Raw genomic sequence first — 19034 nt, forward strand, 5'->3', positions numbered from 1 at the left:
ACTCAGAGCTGCTGAATCCAGCCTCTTCATTTTACTATTGAGGAGCCTCTCCGCCTTTATGACTTGCCCAAGGTCACACTGCAAAATAGAAGCCATTCTGGGACCTACACCAAAGATTTCTGGCAATTCATCCACAAGCATTTAGACAACAACCAGCTTTTTCAGGTAGTCGAAAGGTGAAAAGTATTAAAGGGAAAAGCAATTCATTAAACAGGTGATATCAGATGAAATAAGGAACTGTTTACAATTCTGGAAAAAATACAAATCAGAAATAATATTTCTAATTATTGCTCTACCAGATGTCATAATATAAATTAAGGTATTCTTTGAGTTTTGTGAATCATAATAATTAAAAACAAAACCCTTTCTGTTTTGACCAATATGATTCTCCTTAAAGAGCAAGGTGACTTTAAACAGAAATTTTAGATGCTCAAAATGAACACTTTAAACAAATGAATATACTTTTGTTGGATAATAAGTTTTGCCGTTTTCTGGTTTGCACCAAGATATAATTACATCGTAGATAGAATTGGTTTAATTCTCCTAAGGGCAAATTCAAATTGCCTTGTAAATGCAAGTTCTCTGGTGGTAGTTGTGGTGGTGGTGGTGTGTGTGTATTTGTGTGTGTATGTGTATGTGTACACACAAATTGGCTTCATTGGGGCCATGCCTAATTGATAGTCACTACCTTTAGTGTCCAATCCTATTCTGATGAGCTTATGTCAAATAAACCAAAGCCTCCTCCACATTTCTTCCACCAGTCTATCCTCAAACACAGACACAAATTAACTGAGGCAAGGCAGAAAGACTTCCTCATTACCCTAAATGAGCGGTAATTTGAAAATGGTCAGGGAAAGTTCCAGCAGGTTCCACACCCATCAGCTACCTGTAGTCAGTCTGCAATTCCACAGTGACAAATACAAAGGAAGAGAGAAGATATTAAAGGGGATGATTCAGTCAACTTTTAGACCAAGAAGAAGCATTTAAACCCAAACACTTGCTTTGAAGGCTTACAGTTGGTAGAGTTTTGGGTAGGCTTATGGTTTGTGACAAGGTCTTTATATTTAAAGAACAGGATGAAATAGGGTGAATTAACTCATTCTTAAATAGCTTAGTGTTTCTATTGAAAGGAAAGAAATGTATAAACAATATTAGACTGATAAGATATGTTCAAACACAGAATATCAAAAGCAGAATATAGACAAGCTTTAAGAAACAACCTGATAGCTCTCATCTCTTGAATCTGAGATCTCAGTTTTTCTTCTTTAAAGTTCAGTGACAGTAGGGACTTCCCTGGTGGTCCAGTGGTAAAGAATCTGCCTTCCAATGCAGGGGATGCAGGTTCGATCCCTGGTGGGGGAACTAAGATCCCACATGCTGTGGGGCAGCTAAACCCGCGCACCTCAAATAGAGAGCCCACATGTCGCAAACTACAGAGTCCACACGCCCTGCAGCCTGCGCGCCACAACTAGAGAAGAGAAAACCCACACGCCACAACTAGAGAGAAGTCAGCACATTGCAACGAAGAGCCCCGAGCGGAAATGAAAGATCCCACATGCCGCAACAAAGACCCAATACAGCAAAATAAATAAACTAATTAATTAATTATTTTAAAAGTTCAGTGACAGTAAAGGAATCAGAAATGATGGTCACAAGACAGATAGAAGAGCTTATGAAGTGCAGAATCTCAACACAAATTAGGTAGTGAAGAAACTAGTTGCCACTGCAGGTAGCAGTGGATACAGAATGCAATCAGTTAAAATGAGTTGATAAAAGGGTTTTTTTTTAATGGTAAAAATTGAAATAAAGGAATATGTGATGCTTTCAAGAAAATGTATGGCCTTGAAAAACTGTCCTGATTTTTAGGCTGAGACTGTAAATCTTCTTGGTTGGGTTGAACTTTGCAAGCCACAAAAGGTGAAGGAATAAGAAACAAATCAAGGGCTTCCCTGGTGGCACAGTGGTTAAGAATTTGCCTGCCAATGCAGGGGACACAGGTTCGGGCCCTGGTCCGGGAGGATTCCACGTGAGGCAGAGCAGCTAAGCCCGTACGCCGCAACCACTGAGCTACTGAGCCTGTGCTCTAGAGCCCGCATGCCACAATTACTGAAGCCCGCGTGCCTGGAGCCTGTGCTCCCCAACAAGGGAGGCCACTGCAATGAGAGGCCTGCGCACCACAACAAAGGGTAGCCGCTGCTCACCACAACCGGAGAAAAGCCCACGAACAGCAGCGAAGACCCAAGGCAGCCAAAAATAAAATAAATATATTAAAAAAGAGAAAAAAAAAGAAACGAATCAAATATACAGCAATAATACTCAAGTTAAATTTAAGAACAGGTATAGTAGTCATGAGCAGCACTGAATTTTTTTGATGCTGTCATTTAAAGCATTTAATCTGATACAAAGTAATCTGAATATTAGAGTTGTGATTAATTTACAGGAGTTAATAGTATAGATGATTATTTGATTTGATTACACTTAGGAATAGTATTTTATTACATTTAGAAACAGTATTTGACTGTTTAAAAGAATAAGATTAATTTAATCTATAACTTTAGGTTTATGAGATCACTGGAGTCACTTAAATGCTTAGCTTTTTCTTGCCAGCTTTGTCAGTGCGTTGATATATTTGAGGACACTCAGGTTTTTCAAATGTGTTAATAGGTTTTTAAGTGTTTAAGAGAAATTTAATTATTTACTTCACCGAATTAATAAGTAGAGTTAACTTAGTAGTAAATTAAAAACTAATCAAAGAATTAAGTGAAAGGCAGTTATTTTTATTAAAAAATTATGAGGTTTTTAAAAATTAAAATGGACATTAAAGGCTTAGGAAAACTAGGCTTTTATATTTCTCAACCTTGACAAACTCAATATCAAGTAAAACAAGCAGCTTCAAATGTTTATTTGCTCACAAAAAAAAAAGCCCCTATCAAATATCTGAAAAGTCAACTGCAGAAAATACAAGTATGTCATATATCACTAGAATGTCCGGAGAATGAGAGACCCAGATATGGTATCGAATTCCAGCCAAGATCCTCATCATGTTGGATATTAGACACCCCTCCCACAAACATATTACATTCTGACTTTTCTGCCTTAGAATTGCATATGACTGGGAAAGAACCCCCAGATACATCGGGAGTTTAAAAGCTGAGTGCAAAACAGAATGTATGGGGCTTCCCTGGTGGCGCAGTGGTTGAGAATCTGTCTGCTAATGCAGGGGACATGGGTTCGAGCCCTGGTCTGGGAGGATCCCACATGCCGCGGAGCAACTAGGCCCATGAGTCACAACTACTGAGCCTGTGCGTCTGGAGCCTGTGCTCCGCAACAAGAGAGGCAGTGATAGTGAGAGGCCCGCGCACCGCGATGAAGAGTGGCCCGCGCTTGCACAACTAGAGAAAGCCCTCGACACAGAAACGAAGACCCAACACAGCAAAAATAAATTAATTAATTAATAAACTCCTACCCCCAACATCTTCTTTAAAAAAAAAAAACAACAGAATGTATAATATTTTATTAGCTAGGATACCAGTTTAGCTGCTATTGAAAAAGGGTCCCGTCGTTCCTAGCTCAGGGCTAGTATGGCACCTTCATAGTATCAGGGATACAGGCCTTTTCTACCGTGTTGCTTTTTCATCCTCAACACCCAACTTCCATCTCATGGGGAAAAGATGGTTGCTCTAACTGCTACCACCAAATCAGCATTCTTCTCTAGAAGGGAAGGAGGCCCCTTTCCTTTTAAGGTCACAACTCACAACTCGCCTATATGACTACAGTTTATATCCCATGGGCTATGAACTTAGTCAAATGACCACAGCAGGCAAACTGAGAAATACAGTCTTTACCTCCGGGTCATGTGTCAAGATATTACCTTACTACAGAAGGAGGGAGAAAAGAAGATATGCAGGAGACTGCTAGCAGTCTTTGGTACAAATATGCCACTCTTTAAGTTAAAAAATTTTTAACTTAATTTTTCACTTTTGTGCATAAGAAAATATGAAAACTTAGGAAACAAATAAGACGCATGCAATAAATCCTCGGTTCCAGAACATCGGCCCACAATCCAATGTCAGTATGTAACAAAGTTTTCATCAGTCCAAAAGTGAAAGTTTAATATGAACAAATAGTGAGTCATAAATATTTATTTATCCAATTTAAAGTATCGTCTATTAAGAATAAGCCCTTTCCACTATTTGAAGTTAAAATATCCTTTCATTTATGCAATTATATTGATACTAAATGGCAATACATTTTTTCATTCAGCAGATGTTTCTGGAAGAACCAGGCACTATACAAGATCTTGAGGACTCACTGGTTCTAATAATCCCTACACTCAGCAGATATAGAGTCTAGCGGGGAAGATGAAAAGAACCATATTAGAAACAGAGTTTCAAACCATGATGACTACCATTTTAAAAAAGAAATATAGAATGGGCTATGGGAGAATACTCTGGGGGGACTTATTCTGGATCAGGGAGTCAGTGAAGGCTTCCAGGAGGAAGGGGTATTTAAGATGCCTTCTGAAAATGAGTAGCAGTTAGCTAGAAGACTAGTAAGGACTCATGTTGAAGGCAGATGATTGGCACGTGCAGACATCTAAAAAGGAAGCATTTGGCCCCAATAAAGGTCCTAAAAGGGGGCTCTACAGCCAGAAGTGAGTGATCCCAGGGAATAATGGCAGAGGGGTGGCAGGGGATGGGTAGAAGGTCTCACGGGCCGCGCACAGATTTTAGATTTGCATCCAAAGGCAATGGGAAGACATAGAAAGGTTTTGAGTGGGAAAACAAGAATCCAATTTACATTTTTAAAAGGTCACTCTGGCTGCAGCATGGAGAAAGGACTCAGGGCTAGGGAGCAGTAGAGGATGAAGTAATCCAGACAAGAGTTGGGGCAAATACAATGGCAAGAAGTGGGCACAGTGGAGATTTGGCCTCTTGAAGTACATTGGGGTGAGATGTTGGTTCTGGGAGACAGAAATAGGACCATGATTCAGAACCAGGGCTCTGGAGTCAGACTCTCTGGGTTCGAACCCTGGTTCTACCCTGGCTGGTGAACCTTGCTTTGGAGCCTCAGTTTCCTCATCTGTAGAATGGGGAGGACAATAGTCACTGCACCTCCAAGCACAGAGAGAAACAAATGAGATCATTCATTTCAAGTGCCCAGAATGATGATAGGATGTACACATGTTAATGTTTTATTATTATTATTCCATTTCTAGTGTTAGGTGTAGTAGAAGAAAGATCAAGAAAGACTCTCTGGATTCTGGTTTGAGCACACGGGTGGTCAGGGGTACCATTTGTTGAGATAAGAAAGATAGGTGGAAACGCATGAATCAGGGAGAGGTAAAGTGAAGACCCTTCAGGTTGGTTCAATGTGTTCCATTTTGGACATGTTAAGAAAGGAGTTGTTAAATGTGTCTAATATCACCGTTTAAATTGCTTTTCAGAGGAATATACTAAAATATTTTTAACATTCTCACTTGGTAAATTTTTCAAATGGATAGTCCCATTTTGTTTACTTTCCCAAATTTTTAAAAACAAACTCAAAATTACAAAATCTGAAGACCACTGTTTTTAAATAACACCAATTACAAAGATTTATATCAACAAACCAACATATTTATATGTGAAGCACATAAGGTCTTGCCACTTCAAATATCCCCACTTAGTGCAATATCAGATGCTCACTTCTGCCAGCTGCACAGAAAGAGGCCATTTTCCTATGAAATTTGGTCAGGTTATGGTGTGGCTCTTAACACATCAGACTAGGTCTTAAGCTTCGGAGGATTTAAGTCATTGTAATGAATGATTCTTTTAGAGCTTCCAAATTTCATATTCATAAAATTAAGTGTGAGATGGGTCTCCAAAATCATGAAGTCTAACTCTTAAATACAGACAGAACTACTAGATATTTACAAAAATTACATAAAGACCAAGATGAACTATGATTTTTTTTCAAATTATCTCAGAATAAAGCAATAGCAAAGAACAATTAGCAAATGTCTCAACTATAGTTCTGTTTACATATCAAAATCTTATCAAGTACCATTACTAGGAAAGAAGTACAAAGAATATATTTTGCCAAATATCATTTCACTTCTAGGATCCGAGCTCAATTTTCTTATTCTGACACCACTAATCCAGGTATAAGCACATTCAAAATGAGTAATTAGCCCAGATCTTATACACGTAAAAAACAAACCAATTCTGGAATTTTCTAATTTTCCTTTCTTCAAGGCCCAAACCAGGTTTGTCTTCCTTCCATGAATGTTCCTACAGTGCCCCAAACAACAGAGACGTCCAGCTCCTGTAAGAAATTCACACTACTCATCTGGTATTTCATGGAAACCACTATAGAGACAGAGAAACATATTTATTCAACCAGTGTTTAAGCTAGGCTCTGTGCTCAACATTGCGGGTTCAGTGGTGAACAAAGCCACCATAGAGTTCAAGGTCTCATGTGAAACTCTTCCTAGACTCAACCAATTGCCTGGATGTGGCCCATCCACAATTATTCAGACACTGGAGCAAACAGTAGCATATATCGGTGCTCTCACAACATTTTGTTGCTCTAATTTTCTTCTTAAACTTCTTTATATATAAAAGTCCCACTAATCTAGGAAGCAACTCTTTTTAGAGTTTCATAGCATAAGATTACTTGAACTCAGTGGGCTGATGGCAATATGACAGAGGCTTCTTTTCCAATCTAATTTCAGCACTTAATCAGTTTTACGAAATTGAATTCTTTGTCAATAATTGGGGCAGTTTTGCTTCATTTTAAATGTGTACTATCAGAGGGAAAAAAAGAGAAAAACATAACCTTATATCCTTGATTTCAAGATTTATTGCCACACAAATTAACATTCTCAAGGTCAAGATGCCTTTGCATTGATGTGTATATTTCCTACAGCGCAGTAAATGAAAATCTGTTTTCAAATCAATGGCATATCTTAGAATGGATGTTGCCTTAGAAATGAAATTCAATATGAAGACTCGGTGACTTAATGAAAGAATGGGCTGGCAACTAAGAGACTGGACTCCTCACCATGGCTTACTGTCAGTTAGCTACTGACTACAAGCCCTGTGACATCTGCTGAGTCTCTCCAGTCCTCTGGACCTTTGCCACCCCACCCATAAAAGTTTGCACTTGTGTTTCTCAAACTCTGTGGTAAGGGACCAGTTTTTAAATTTTTCCCATTCAGTTGCAGACTGTTACATCAATGAAATACAATAAAAATACCCTCTGATGCCACAGCAATGTTAAATTGCTATAAAAGTTTCTAGATGCTTATTCTTGATTTCTGTACTTGTCTTACGTGCACACTGGCCCGGGACCCACAACTACTTTTTGAGTGGCATTGACTCGGACAACTAGGATTTAGACCACTAGGTACATTAGATGGTGATTCTGCAAATGATTTATCACCTTCATTTATCTCATTTTGTTTAGTAATACAATTAGCTTATATTTCCCAATTACATAGTAGCTGAGCAACAGAAAAGCATCCTGGGGATGAGTTACTCAAATGAAGGTGTTATTCATGGCAGGTTCAAGACAGCAGTGGCATAGTTAATCATCTGTGGGTCACTGACAACTGACTGACCATACAAAAGATGCCTTTCAGACAAAATAATAAAAGATAAATGTTCTCTTTTCCTCTCATTCATTAAAAAGTACAAAACATGAGAATGTATCAGTTACTTAGGAAAGAAAACAAAACTTGAGAACCAGGAATATGACCCTTTGGATGGAAATACCAGCCAATGTTCCACAGAGGGTGAACTTTCAAAGAGCAGACTGATATATGGTGGCTCACGCTAAAATATGTCTCCTCCGCACCACTTAGTCCATACTGGAAAGGTAACTACTTAATGGTTATTGGCCATAAAACCATTGCAATTTATAGGAGTACAACTTTTGGAGTTGTACATCAAAGTGCAAGGGTCCACGCAAATGCACACTGTTGCTTTTGTAAGGACTCTTGCCAAGGTAAGACGTACATACATGCGTGCCTGCTCTTCCTCTTTGCCCAGCAACCTGGCACCTGAGGACAAAGGCTAAACAGTCGCTACAGATTACCCAGCTCACACTCTGAAGACCCTTCATCAAGTTGGTGAGGGAAAGATTGCTTCAACTTCAAGAAACAGAGCATCCGCTAGGCAGGTTGATCCTAGGGGCCTCCTAGATATCCGCTGAAAGAGAAGGATATCTGCCTTAGAGTCTAGGGCAGCAAGCAGAGGCTGGCCAGTCCTGAGCTGCAGGCTAATGCTATAAAACAGGTTCTCCAACTTATGTATATCAGGGTCACCTGGAGGCCTTATTAACATACAGCCTGCGGGGCCCCACTCCAGAATTTGGTTCAGAAGGACGTGACGGGGACTGAGACTTTGTATTTCCAACAAGTTCCCAGTGCTGACACTGCTGGTCCTGGGAACACACTTTGAGAACCACTAGTATAAACCATCTGATGACAGAATGGAAAAGACCTCAGAGGTCACCTGATCCAAGCCTTTCATTTTACAGGTGAGGATCCTAGGGTTCAAAAGGGAATGTCTTGCTCATGGTCATATACCCACTACTCAGGGGCTACCTCCACCAAAACAAAAACAAAACAAAACAAAACACTCAGGTTTCCAGAGCCTTAACGTGCTGTTCCCTTCAAGATTCTAAGTTATGGGGCTTCCCTGGTGGCGCAGTGGTTAAGAATCAGCCTGCCAATGTGGGGGACACGGGTTCGAGCCCTGGTCCGGGAAGATCCCACATGCCGCGGAGCAACTAGGCCCGTGTACCACAACTACTGAGCCCGTGAGCCACAACTGCTGAGGCCCGCACGCCTAGAGCCCATGCTCTGCAGAGGGAGAGGCCGCAGTGGTGAAGAGCCCACGCACCGCAGCGAGGAGTGGTCCCCGCTCACCACAACTAGAGAAAGCCCGCGCGCAGCAACAAGGACCCAACGCAGACAAAAATAAATAAATTAAAAAAAAAAAAGATTCTACGTTATGACCCCACATCCGGTGCCTGCTCTCTGAGAAGGGGTACCAGCAGGGACTTCATGTTGTTGACTGTCCTATCTCCATACCTTTCTGGGAACTGCATGCTACTTCTATCAGTGACCTTGTAACCGAGCCCAGACGGGGGTTAGCAGCACAATGGGAACGATTTCTTGCCTAGATTTTACACTCACAAAGCCTGGCTCCAGAGAGCACGCTCTCACCACTATACCCTCCTGCCTCTCCCCCCAGCTCTCTGGCAGATGGGCACAATCAGATGGCCCGAGGTTTTGAAAAGTGACAGAGTAGCAGGAGACAGTCATTCGCGGCTCTCACGTGGAGGTAAGCATCCAGGGCAGCCTCGGCGACTCTCGGCTCGGGGTGACGCGTCTCTGGCTGTGTGCCTGGCAGTCTGGTCTGACCCCAACGTCAAGACTACCTTGGATCCTGCCCTTTGGCTTAGCCTGCTCTCCAATCCCTATCAATTCTATGAGCTTCCTGCTTCCCCGCCAACAAATTATTCTTCGGCTTAAACGGTCTGCAACCAAGAACCCCGCCCAATGTGATAAGCCATTAATTTACCCAGCAGCCAACTGCTGCAATGAAAGCGGGGCTCTGCAGAGGGTCCTGCCGTGCTTTCCACTTTCAGAGCCCTGGGATTTCGGCTGGTACGCTTCTGACTCCTTGGGCAGTGTTTGCAGCAGTGGCTGCTGCCCTTGCAGGGAGCCGGGCCCCAGGCCACCTGTATTCAGATGAAGCCACGTCTGTGCTGTGTGTCTCCCAGACAAAAGTGATTGATCCAGGAGCGCACCCTCACCCACACAGGGCCGCAGGCTCTCTGACAGGGACAAGAAAGGCCCAGGGGGCTCTAGAGCTCCAAAGGGGACGGAGCCAAGTCATGTTGGTGGCCGTGGAGAAGGGCCCCAGGAACGCCCTGGCACTTGCTTTCCCGCTTTTTACTATTTGATCCTTTTCATTTCATGAGAGGCCCTGGTAAGAATCCTTCCAATAAAGTCCCTCTTTTGCCTGAATTTCAATCTCTGCCTTTAGTAACACAATAGCTTGGCCACACTGACTTGCTGACACCCCTCTCTGTCTGCCTTCTCAATCCAGCCATCTCCCTCCCTGCAACGCCACACATGGGGCTTCTTACAAGGACACTTTTCTCTTGTGATTCAGGTATCACAGAAAAAAAGAAAATAAAAAGGTGATACAGACTAGAAGCCATCTTTTTTTTTTTTTATCTTTTACAAAAAAGAAAACCTTTGAGGGCCAAGCCTTTTTTCTTTTTACATTGTTTTTCGTCAAACTTCATTGGTAGATTTTTCCATTTTAAATCTGCTCACAGCAGCACAGCCTCAAAATTTTCATCCTCTGACTCAGTGCTTTAGAGATGTGGTTCTTCAGGTGCTTAGATACTGTACCGGTGATTTGATTTGAATTAGGGGACTTGATATCTTTGTTTCAAGTGGCTTAAACATCTTAGAAGAAAGGGTGCAGTTCTCTACTAAAAGTGATCAAGGCCCTGCAGTGAAATGTCTTATTCCTGGACTGGGCAGAGTGGTACGAGGTGAGCCTGGGGCATGTAGTTATGCCAGAAGAAAGTGCTCCAAAAGTGATGGGGGCGGGACACGGGAACCACTGCGCAAATCCGGTGCAGTGCCTGGCACTCTGGATTGAACAAAGCCAAGAGGAAGGAACATGTGCATATTCACCATTTTGCTCCCTCTCCTCACAAAGCAAGAAAATTCTGTCAGTTTCTACTGAGAAACCCACACTGTCTACGCCATTCCCTCTAATAGACTTCCAGCCCAGGAACATGACAGTGAGTTCTACAATGGAATTTTGTTATAACCAATGCAATAAAACTTTGGGGGACTCAGATTTTTCAACGTTTTAGTGTAAGGAGAATAAGATTTTAAAGTCGGCTTAAGGTTCAGAAAACAGTAAGGCAAACTCAAGGTGAAACATTTTTGTTAAAGCACGACCAGGACAACTTACACAAACTGCTAGAGACCTACAACTGGTCAACTAAAATGGAAATGACACCTCACTGGTGGCTAAAAATGCTCAAAAACAGTGTGATGCTAGCTGCCACTTACCACTGCCAGACAGAGCCGAGAGAAGTTAGTCCACAATTAAGAAAGGGTAGAGGCAGGGCTTGAACCCAGGCAGTCAGGCCTCATAACCTACATTTTTAATCCCTATACCAGCATAAGTTAAATACCAATTCCCCAGTACACATTCCTTCCAGACAGTTCCAAGATGGGGTCTGCATCCAAAATTAAGCCATCAGAGTTGCTGGCGACCCTCAACCCAATTAACAAGCAACACTTTCCCAAGCCTCATTCCACACCAAGAACCAATAAAAGATCACATTTCTCCCCATTTAATTGCTATTGTCCAGACACTTTCTTCCCATACTGAGTGGTGCTCCTCAGGGCTCTTATCAGAACTCTTTTGTCCTACTTTTATCTGAAGAACTGATAAGGAATTTCTTTCTACTAAAGTCAGCAGTCTCCTTTATTTCCCCCATCTCCTTCCACTGAGAGACCACCATGCTGACATCTTGCGAATACCAGCCCCAAACAGACAGCAATTTTTATCTTTCCCTGCGGACACTGACCCATGCTTTTATTATGCACAAACGGGATACTGCCCCACTGAATGCACTTTGGAAACATCCTCAAATCATTTAGTTGCAACAACATGCTTCCTTGTCAAAGAGTTGGTGGCCTTTCAGGTCATTCCATGCTCCACACAGGATCCTCAATTCCCATTTGCAAAACAGAGTTTTCACCTGAGGTATCCAGGCAGCAGATCATCTAATGCACCCATTACAGAGGCTCAGGTGTTTTATTTTTTTTAATTAAATTGCATGACTTTAGACAAAGCAGCATTCCCTGATTCCTTTATCTTGGGCATCACCTCCTCCTCCTCTATCTTAAGAAATGCAAGTATGACCGGCTCCCTTACAGAGTAACCAGAGGTTTCAAAGTCCATCCTTGGGACTGTAGACAATTCCATGTGGTATGGAAACTTTCTAACAGTTTCTGAGTGACTAGCACTGAGCCTGTGTGCTAGTCACAGCTGGGCACGATGAAAAGGGGGATCCTGGAAGGTCAGGCAGTGCTGAGAGGGGCAAGGGCCTGGCGGGTACAAAGAAGGATTCTAATCACCTGGATTAAGTATGACTTCCAGGGAAAACATACCTACAAACGTTCCTACCCTAGTCTGAGCGTGAGTAAATCCAAGCATTTTACTTGGAACAGGCTTATCACCTGAATGGTGATAAGAATCACCAGAGTGGCTCAGCTTACTGTTTAATTTTCATTTGTCAAGCTCCTGGTATATTCCAGACACTGAACTTCACACACTGACACAGATCAGAGTATTTCACAATGATAGAGGGTTCAGCCTGTCCTTGAAAAGAAAAAGTATGCAGCTAAAGCCAGGCCCGCCCCTAACCTCTGGGGGGCCCGGGGCAAGAGGACGATGAGGGCCCACATAATTACTCGAAATTGCTATCCTCTAGCAGACTGTCACAGAATCCTCCTTCCTTGACTTATGCAGCTTTATAACAACCTGGAAGGCCAGGTACAATTAGAATTCTCAGACCCCTCAGAGTTCTGGGCCAGGTGTGAGAGGGCAGCCCCAGCCAATGGACAGAATCCCTTCCCTTCCCCACCCAGGCTCCATCTCTCCTCCAGGAAGGCCTCTTGGGCACACCTGTAGGCCCTCAGCCCACATTTCCAGGCTCTTCCACAACCCCAGTACAGCTGCCTCATTAGGCACTCCTCAGGGAGGGGGTCTGCTCCCCCTACTTGCACAGGGCAGGCTTGGGGTCTTTGAATTCCCTATTTCAATGGGGGTCTGGGGTGCAGTGGGCAGTGTGGACTCTGGGTGGGCAGTCCGGTCCACCTGCAGACACTAGCCCAGTGGGGAAGGGCACAACCTGGGGAAGGGCAGACCCTGCCCTCCTAAACCCAGGGAATAATTACACAGGGGTTCCCTTGCCCAGGTCTGAAGGTAAAACTGACAAAATGCCTTCTCTATTTTTTTCTAGCTAAATGGACTTTTCTTTCCTTGAAGCTATTTGGGAGGGTGACTCCTTAAAGATGAATAAACTGGTATAAGAGAGGATTCCTGTCTGGAAGAGATGAAAGAAAAAGTTAAATATTTGCAGCTCTCTAGAAAGATATGATAGCTGCTACCCTGGTCTGAAAGAAGGAAAAGGTAAATATTCCTCAAACAGCAAATGGACTGAACAGGGTTCTATAACGTCAGAAGAGAAGAGACCCTGCCCTATGGCATATCTGGGGCAAACCTTAACATTCTCTTAACGGTTTTGAAAGTGGGCGTCCCACCTAGGCCTGTGCGGAGGCCAAAATAACCCGACGAAGAACTAGCCAGCGCGGCTGGGGCAGCGGAGTCCCAACCCTAGGAACGAGCATACGAGCACACGCTGAGCGGATCTGAGCTAGGCAGGTGTGGGCCTTCGGCAAACAGGCCTCCCCAAAGGGACCCCCGGGAGGCAGGCGGGACAGTGGTTAAGGCTTGGGCTTCACCCCGACGACCGACCCGCTATCTGCTGTGCCTTCCTTTCCTCAGTCAGGAAAAGTTCGCCAACTTTCCGTCCTCCGTTTTTAATTCTCAAACGGAGAAATCACCTGCTCGCATCACTGCGCGGTGATGCCAAGAACTTAGCGCAGTTCCACACTTCGTAAGCTCTCGGTCCCGCGTGCTTGTTTAGACCTGAGAGCGCAAGGGGCAGAGCTAGCGCTGAACCCAAGATGGGGATCAAGCAGCTCCCCACCACCGATCCCCAACATCCAAGATACGGTTCTGCAGAGGCTGTACGACGCTGGGGGCCGAGGGGTGGGGTGGATGAGGCTTTAGGGAGAGAGGCAAAGCACAACGGGGAAAGCAGACAGGGGTCGAATGTTACACCTCAGCCCTAGTTTGGAGGTAAGAAAGGGGGTGCCTGAGAATGCCGCCCAGCTGGAGGTGCAAAGGACTGGGCCCAACTTGCTGCCATCCGCGAGCCCCTGGGGAGGGGAGGAAGCTGCGCTGCACCCCGCTTGGCTCCAGGTCCTCCAGGCGGGTCGCACGCGAGGGAAGCGGCCCGGAGGGAAACACTCGGCGCTCAGGGGTCTGGGAGACGCAGCCACTCACCCAGCAGCAGCAGCTTGAGCTCGCGGCGCGCGTCCTTCTTGTCCCGGCGAAGCTGCCGCTCGATCTCGGCGCTGATGCGCTGCGACTCCTTCTCCTCCGCGGACAGGCAGCAGCAGCCGGCCATGGTGCGCGCAGCCCCCGACGGGCTACGCCGTTTCCAGGGCCCGGACGCTCCGCCGGCCGCTCTCCCAGCCGGTCCACGACAGCACCCGAGGTCGGTGGGAAAAGACTGGGGGGCCGACTCGAATTTCGGAGTATAAGGCCGGGACCACTATGGCTCAATCCCTCCTCGAAGGGTCGGCTCCGGAGCGGGAGCGAATTTGGAGCTCTGGGAAAGCTCAAGTGCACCGCAGCTCTGGGCTCACCCAGCCCCAAGCTCGCTCAGGGGAGGAGGAGGGCGAGCCGGGGGAGACAGCGTTGCCGGTCCCCGGAAGATCAGCGCGGCCCTTGGCACAGGAGCGTGACAGGGAGCGCAGACCGCTCGTGAAAAGTTGGGGCGTCGCTGCCGGGGGCGGTGGGGAGCGGGAACTCCCGGCCTGGCGGTGTCCCAGGCAGGTGGCAGGCAAGGCGTGGGATGGAGGCAGAGGTCCTTGGCTGGCCCTTTCCTACAAAGTTCGGAAAACCTCAGCAGTGATCGCCGCCTAAGACCGAATGGAAAAGTTCCTGGAGGCCCCCGTGGTTCTAAGTGGCAGAAGGAGGCGGAGCTTCTCGAACCCGCAGCCCTGGCGTCTGCCCAAGCTGGCCTTCGGGGCACGCCAAGCCGAGGGCGCCTGGGGGCGAAAGAGGTGAGCAGGGAGCTGGGGCGCGGAGCCCAGGCGTCTCGAGTTTCGGGGAGCGGCCCCCACACCTTTCTCCCTGGCCGTGGCGTCCCGGCGCGGGGAAGACGGTGGGCCGAGGGGCCGCCAGGCCCAGCTCCCTGTCCGGAGCCAGGTTCCGACAGGTGAGTGAGGTTCGCCAACTCGCAGCCTCAACTCCTCCCAGCTGCGAGAGGAGCCGAGCCCAGCGTCCGCAGCGCGACGCAGCCCGCGGGCGGCGAGGTTGAGCTCTGCCGACCTGAAATTGAGCCTTTCGCGCCAGCCTCAGCACGACGCACACCGCGGTTTCCTAGACGTGCTCCTTCCGCTTCCCGGACGCCGCAGCCCAGCGCCGGCTCGGCCAAAGCCCTTGGTCAGCTCGGCAGTCTGCCTGCAAGGTGGGGCTGGGCCTGAGCCGGCTGGCGCTGCACTCAGAAGCAGCTGCCCCTGGGTTCAGTTAAATAAGAGAAGTGAGAGAGCGGAGGGTAAATATCCTCCCGGCCCCTTCGTAACCCGCCGGACGAGGAGGGTTGAGGACGTGAAGAATGGAAAACGGCTGGCTACTTTGCATTTTACGATGGGAAAGACTCCTCCTTTGTAAAGAGGGCTGACCCGTTTCCAGCAGCCCCTGGTATGGTCCCTGCCCTAGCCCTGAAGCCTGATAGCCGTCTCGCAAAGCTGTGTCCGCACAGCCACATTGGCCTGGCTCCTGGAACGTGGGGATTACGTTTGAGCTGCATTCATAAAAACTTAAAAATTAAAAAGCACCTCTTTGTACTCAAGTGGCACAATAGAATGCGTATTAACAACATCTGATTTTGTCTTCTGTGTACATTTTGAGGCAGAGGGCAAAGAGTTTCGCGGGAAAAGCAGAAAAGTGAAGGTGGAGGGAGGGGATCCCGTCGTCCACAGCAATGAATGTTTTTTTTTTTTTCCTTCTCGTCAAGTCAGCATGTGCCACGTAAACACTTTATGGCGTTAGGCAATTAGCTAATGCTTCCTCTATTAATAGACGCCTAAGTGCCTTTCTTAGGAGTAGCATATATTTCAATTCAAACTGAGGAGCATATTGAGTGGAGAGAGTGGTATATGTCATTATATAAAGAACTTGGCATTAGGATGCTATCTGGCTGCAAGGTCTTATTATTTACTTTACAGTTTAGGGAATGTAGAGGAATCAGGCATTAAAAATGCATGTGCTTACATTCTTAAATGCATAATTATTTTAGTTGCCTTGCAGGCATAAATTGACAGTAACAGCGACCCCTACAGGAAAGCTTCTGGACATGATCTTAGCCATTTAGTCACACATCTCTCTTAGCTCTTACATTCATTTACAATTTGAGAATAAGACCTCTTGGCTTCTCAAATTAATAATTGCGTCATAATTATTAGTACTTTTTAAATGATTAAAATTAGGGCAAATTTGAACTCCCAAGTTAACTGGAATAACTCTATTAGGTCTAAAGTTGCTAAGATTGCAAGAAAGATATGAAGCGTATTGTTTATAGCAAATCTGCAAAACTTTCCTGGGCTGGTAAACTTGGCAGTGTGTATCAGAAGCCTTAAACATGTCCATCCCCTTTGACCAAACTAGTAATTCTCCCCTTAAGAAATAATCGGAGGCCAAAGTTTTTATTTCTAATAGCAACAACTCAAAACAATCTAAATGCCCAACAAAGGTGAATAGTTCCAATAAATTATGGTATTATGCATACAATGAGATATTATATAGTCATTAAATATGTGAATATGTAACAAACATGTGAATAACAAAGATTTGGGGGGAAAACCTCAAAATATATGGAGTGTAAAAGTCAAGATACAAAAATATAAACAGTATGATACAAATTTTATTATGGGAACACACATAATGCATTTTTAAGGGACTAAAAGAACATATACCAACAAGGTAAGTTGCTCTGAGTCATAGCTTTTTGCTTGATTTTAATTCTCTGATATAAAATTATTGGGGGCAGCTTGCATAAAGTAATCTAGGCCCTAATTTCCTCAGCTGTAAAATCAAAGAGGAAGAACCAGAATAAACTCACAGGGATCTCCCAACTCTAACATCAATTATTTCTTTGCTGATTTCCACACTTATAAGATAGTATAAAAATAATCATAAACCAAAAGTTGTTATTGACGAGTGGTAGCTAGAGAGGACTGTAAAACTAGGATATCGCAAGTCAATTATTTTTATACTTCTATTTTTTAAATTCACATCTCTATTTTCCCTATCTTTAGGATCTGGGGAAGGGATGGGAATAATTTTAAGTTACTGATTCATTTGCAACATTGTTACCGAAATTTGGCTTCTTGTACATTGGTGGCTGATTAAATCTCAGAGAGAGTTCTGGGCGAAGCAGAAAGAAATAGCTTTATTGCTTTGTCAGGCAAAGGGGGCCACAGCTGGGTAGTGCTTCAAGGCTCTATGTCCCATCCTGGAGTGGGTAGTGAGGAGTCTTACACTATTCAAGTAACAGGGTGTGATCAGCTCGTGGACATTCTTCTGATTGGCTGGTGGTGAGGTAATTGGGAGTCAGCATTATCAACCTGGTTCCAGCTGGTCTGGGGGTACATATGCTTGTGGGCCGCATACAGTTAACTTTTCCACCTGGTGGGGCTTTCGGTATCTGCCAGACAGCTCAAAGCACATGGCTCAATATTATCTATAGTCCTTGAGAAGCACTAAAGGACCTTGACTTTGTTTAATGGCTAAAATATTATTATTTGGTCTTGCTTGACTGTTTTCCTTTCTTTCTGCATTTTCTCGCTTCTCTGATTAAATGTATTCTTTGACAAGTTTTTCTACAGACAAAAGGCAGGCAGAAGACATGAGTGGGTGTCTATTCTGGAAAGGCCTCACAGGGTCCTGCTCTGTTACCACATCTTTCCAGGAAGGGGTAGTTTGGAAAAAAAGTCTCAGTAAAAAAGAATATTTGTTTTCTTGGGTTATTCCCGAAGTGCTGCAATTCCATTTCATTCCTCTTGAAGATCAGAGCACAGGCTGAACATGACTTTTCAGATACCTGCCAAGTGCTGGGCTGCAAAGGTGAACTAATTGTCTGAATGTCCATTGAGTCCATGCCAAGCCCATTACCAGGCTCTGGGAATTCAGATACTGAGACATTCCAGGTTTTAGGTAGGCTATAGTCTAGTAGAAAGAAGTAAGACTATGACCCTGAAATCTGAAGTCAGCCCTCCTTGCTTCCTCCCAGAGAGCAGACAGTGGAGCACAGAATCACCTAGGCGGTTCCCCACAGCCTTTAGATGTGCACAGGGGCCCTTCAGCTGAACCTCATCTCCCATCATTCTCCTGGAACCTCAGACAAATGTAACTCCATGTTCTCCACACCTCTATGTCTTAATTCATGCGTTCCCTCTTGCAGGAATGCTCTCTCTCACCTCAGACAAAATTAGGTACTTTCTTTCCCAAACACATCTCTTCTGAGACACCATCTCCACCCCTTGTCAGTCAGAGTCATCTTTCTCTGCTGCCTGAGCACCTCCTATGTCCCTCTCTTCAACATCTCACTCTATTATACCTGTTTGTTTCTTCTCCTAATCCATTAGTTACTCACAAGTAGAGAGTTTTTTCTTGTTCATCCAGGTATTTCTAAATTAATAACATTTCGTTGACTGAATAACATTGAAACCAAAACGAATTAACCTGAGATAAGAGAAAGAAGAAACTAGAAGAGAGAACGGAAAGTTCTTATGGTGGAAGACAGTAAAAACAACAACAGCAAGCAAGTCCACAGCCAATCAATGTATGACTTAGGAAGGACTCTGTCCCCAATTTGCCCCCTTAGAGGGAAAGAGTGCCCTGTTTCTAAGGAAATTCCAAGGAAATGTGCACATAGTGGGCTGGAAAAATGCTATTCTCTTTGACAAATGTGGCATCTTAGAATTTTAACAAGTAACATAGAATAAAAACATGACCTTAAAGAAGTATACAAGGCTAAAATAGCACTAATAATAATACACCTATGCTGCTTTTCAAATTGCACATGTGACCCATTCTTAGGTTGTGACCAGCATTTTTTTTAAGAAAAAGAATAGAATATCAATA

The 19034-nt window shown here is 44.6% G+C and overlaps 1 protein-coding gene across 1 annotated transcript in view; it reads right to left on the bottom strand.

The window, feature by feature from the left end:
* The window catches only part of GNA14 (G protein subunit alpha 14), a 194198-nt gene extending 179898 nt beyond the window's left edge, over window positions 1-14300 (bottom strand). The window contains exon 1 of the mRNA XM_004285837.3: window positions 14166-14300. Coding sequence (XP_004285885.1) covers window positions 14166-14289 — 124 coding nt within the window. The 5' untranslated portion in view covers window positions 14290-14300. The remainder of the gene's footprint in view (window positions 1-14165) is intronic.
* Between the last annotated feature and the right edge of the window lie 4734 nt (window positions 14301-19034).

This window comes from Orcinus orca, chromosome 6 (genome assembly GCF_937001465.1).
Source record: "Orcinus orca chromosome 6, mOrcOrc1.1, whole genome shotgun sequence".
NCBI classification, from domain to species: Eukaryota; Metazoa; Chordata; class Mammalia; order Artiodactyla; family Delphinidae; genus Orcinus; species Orcinus orca.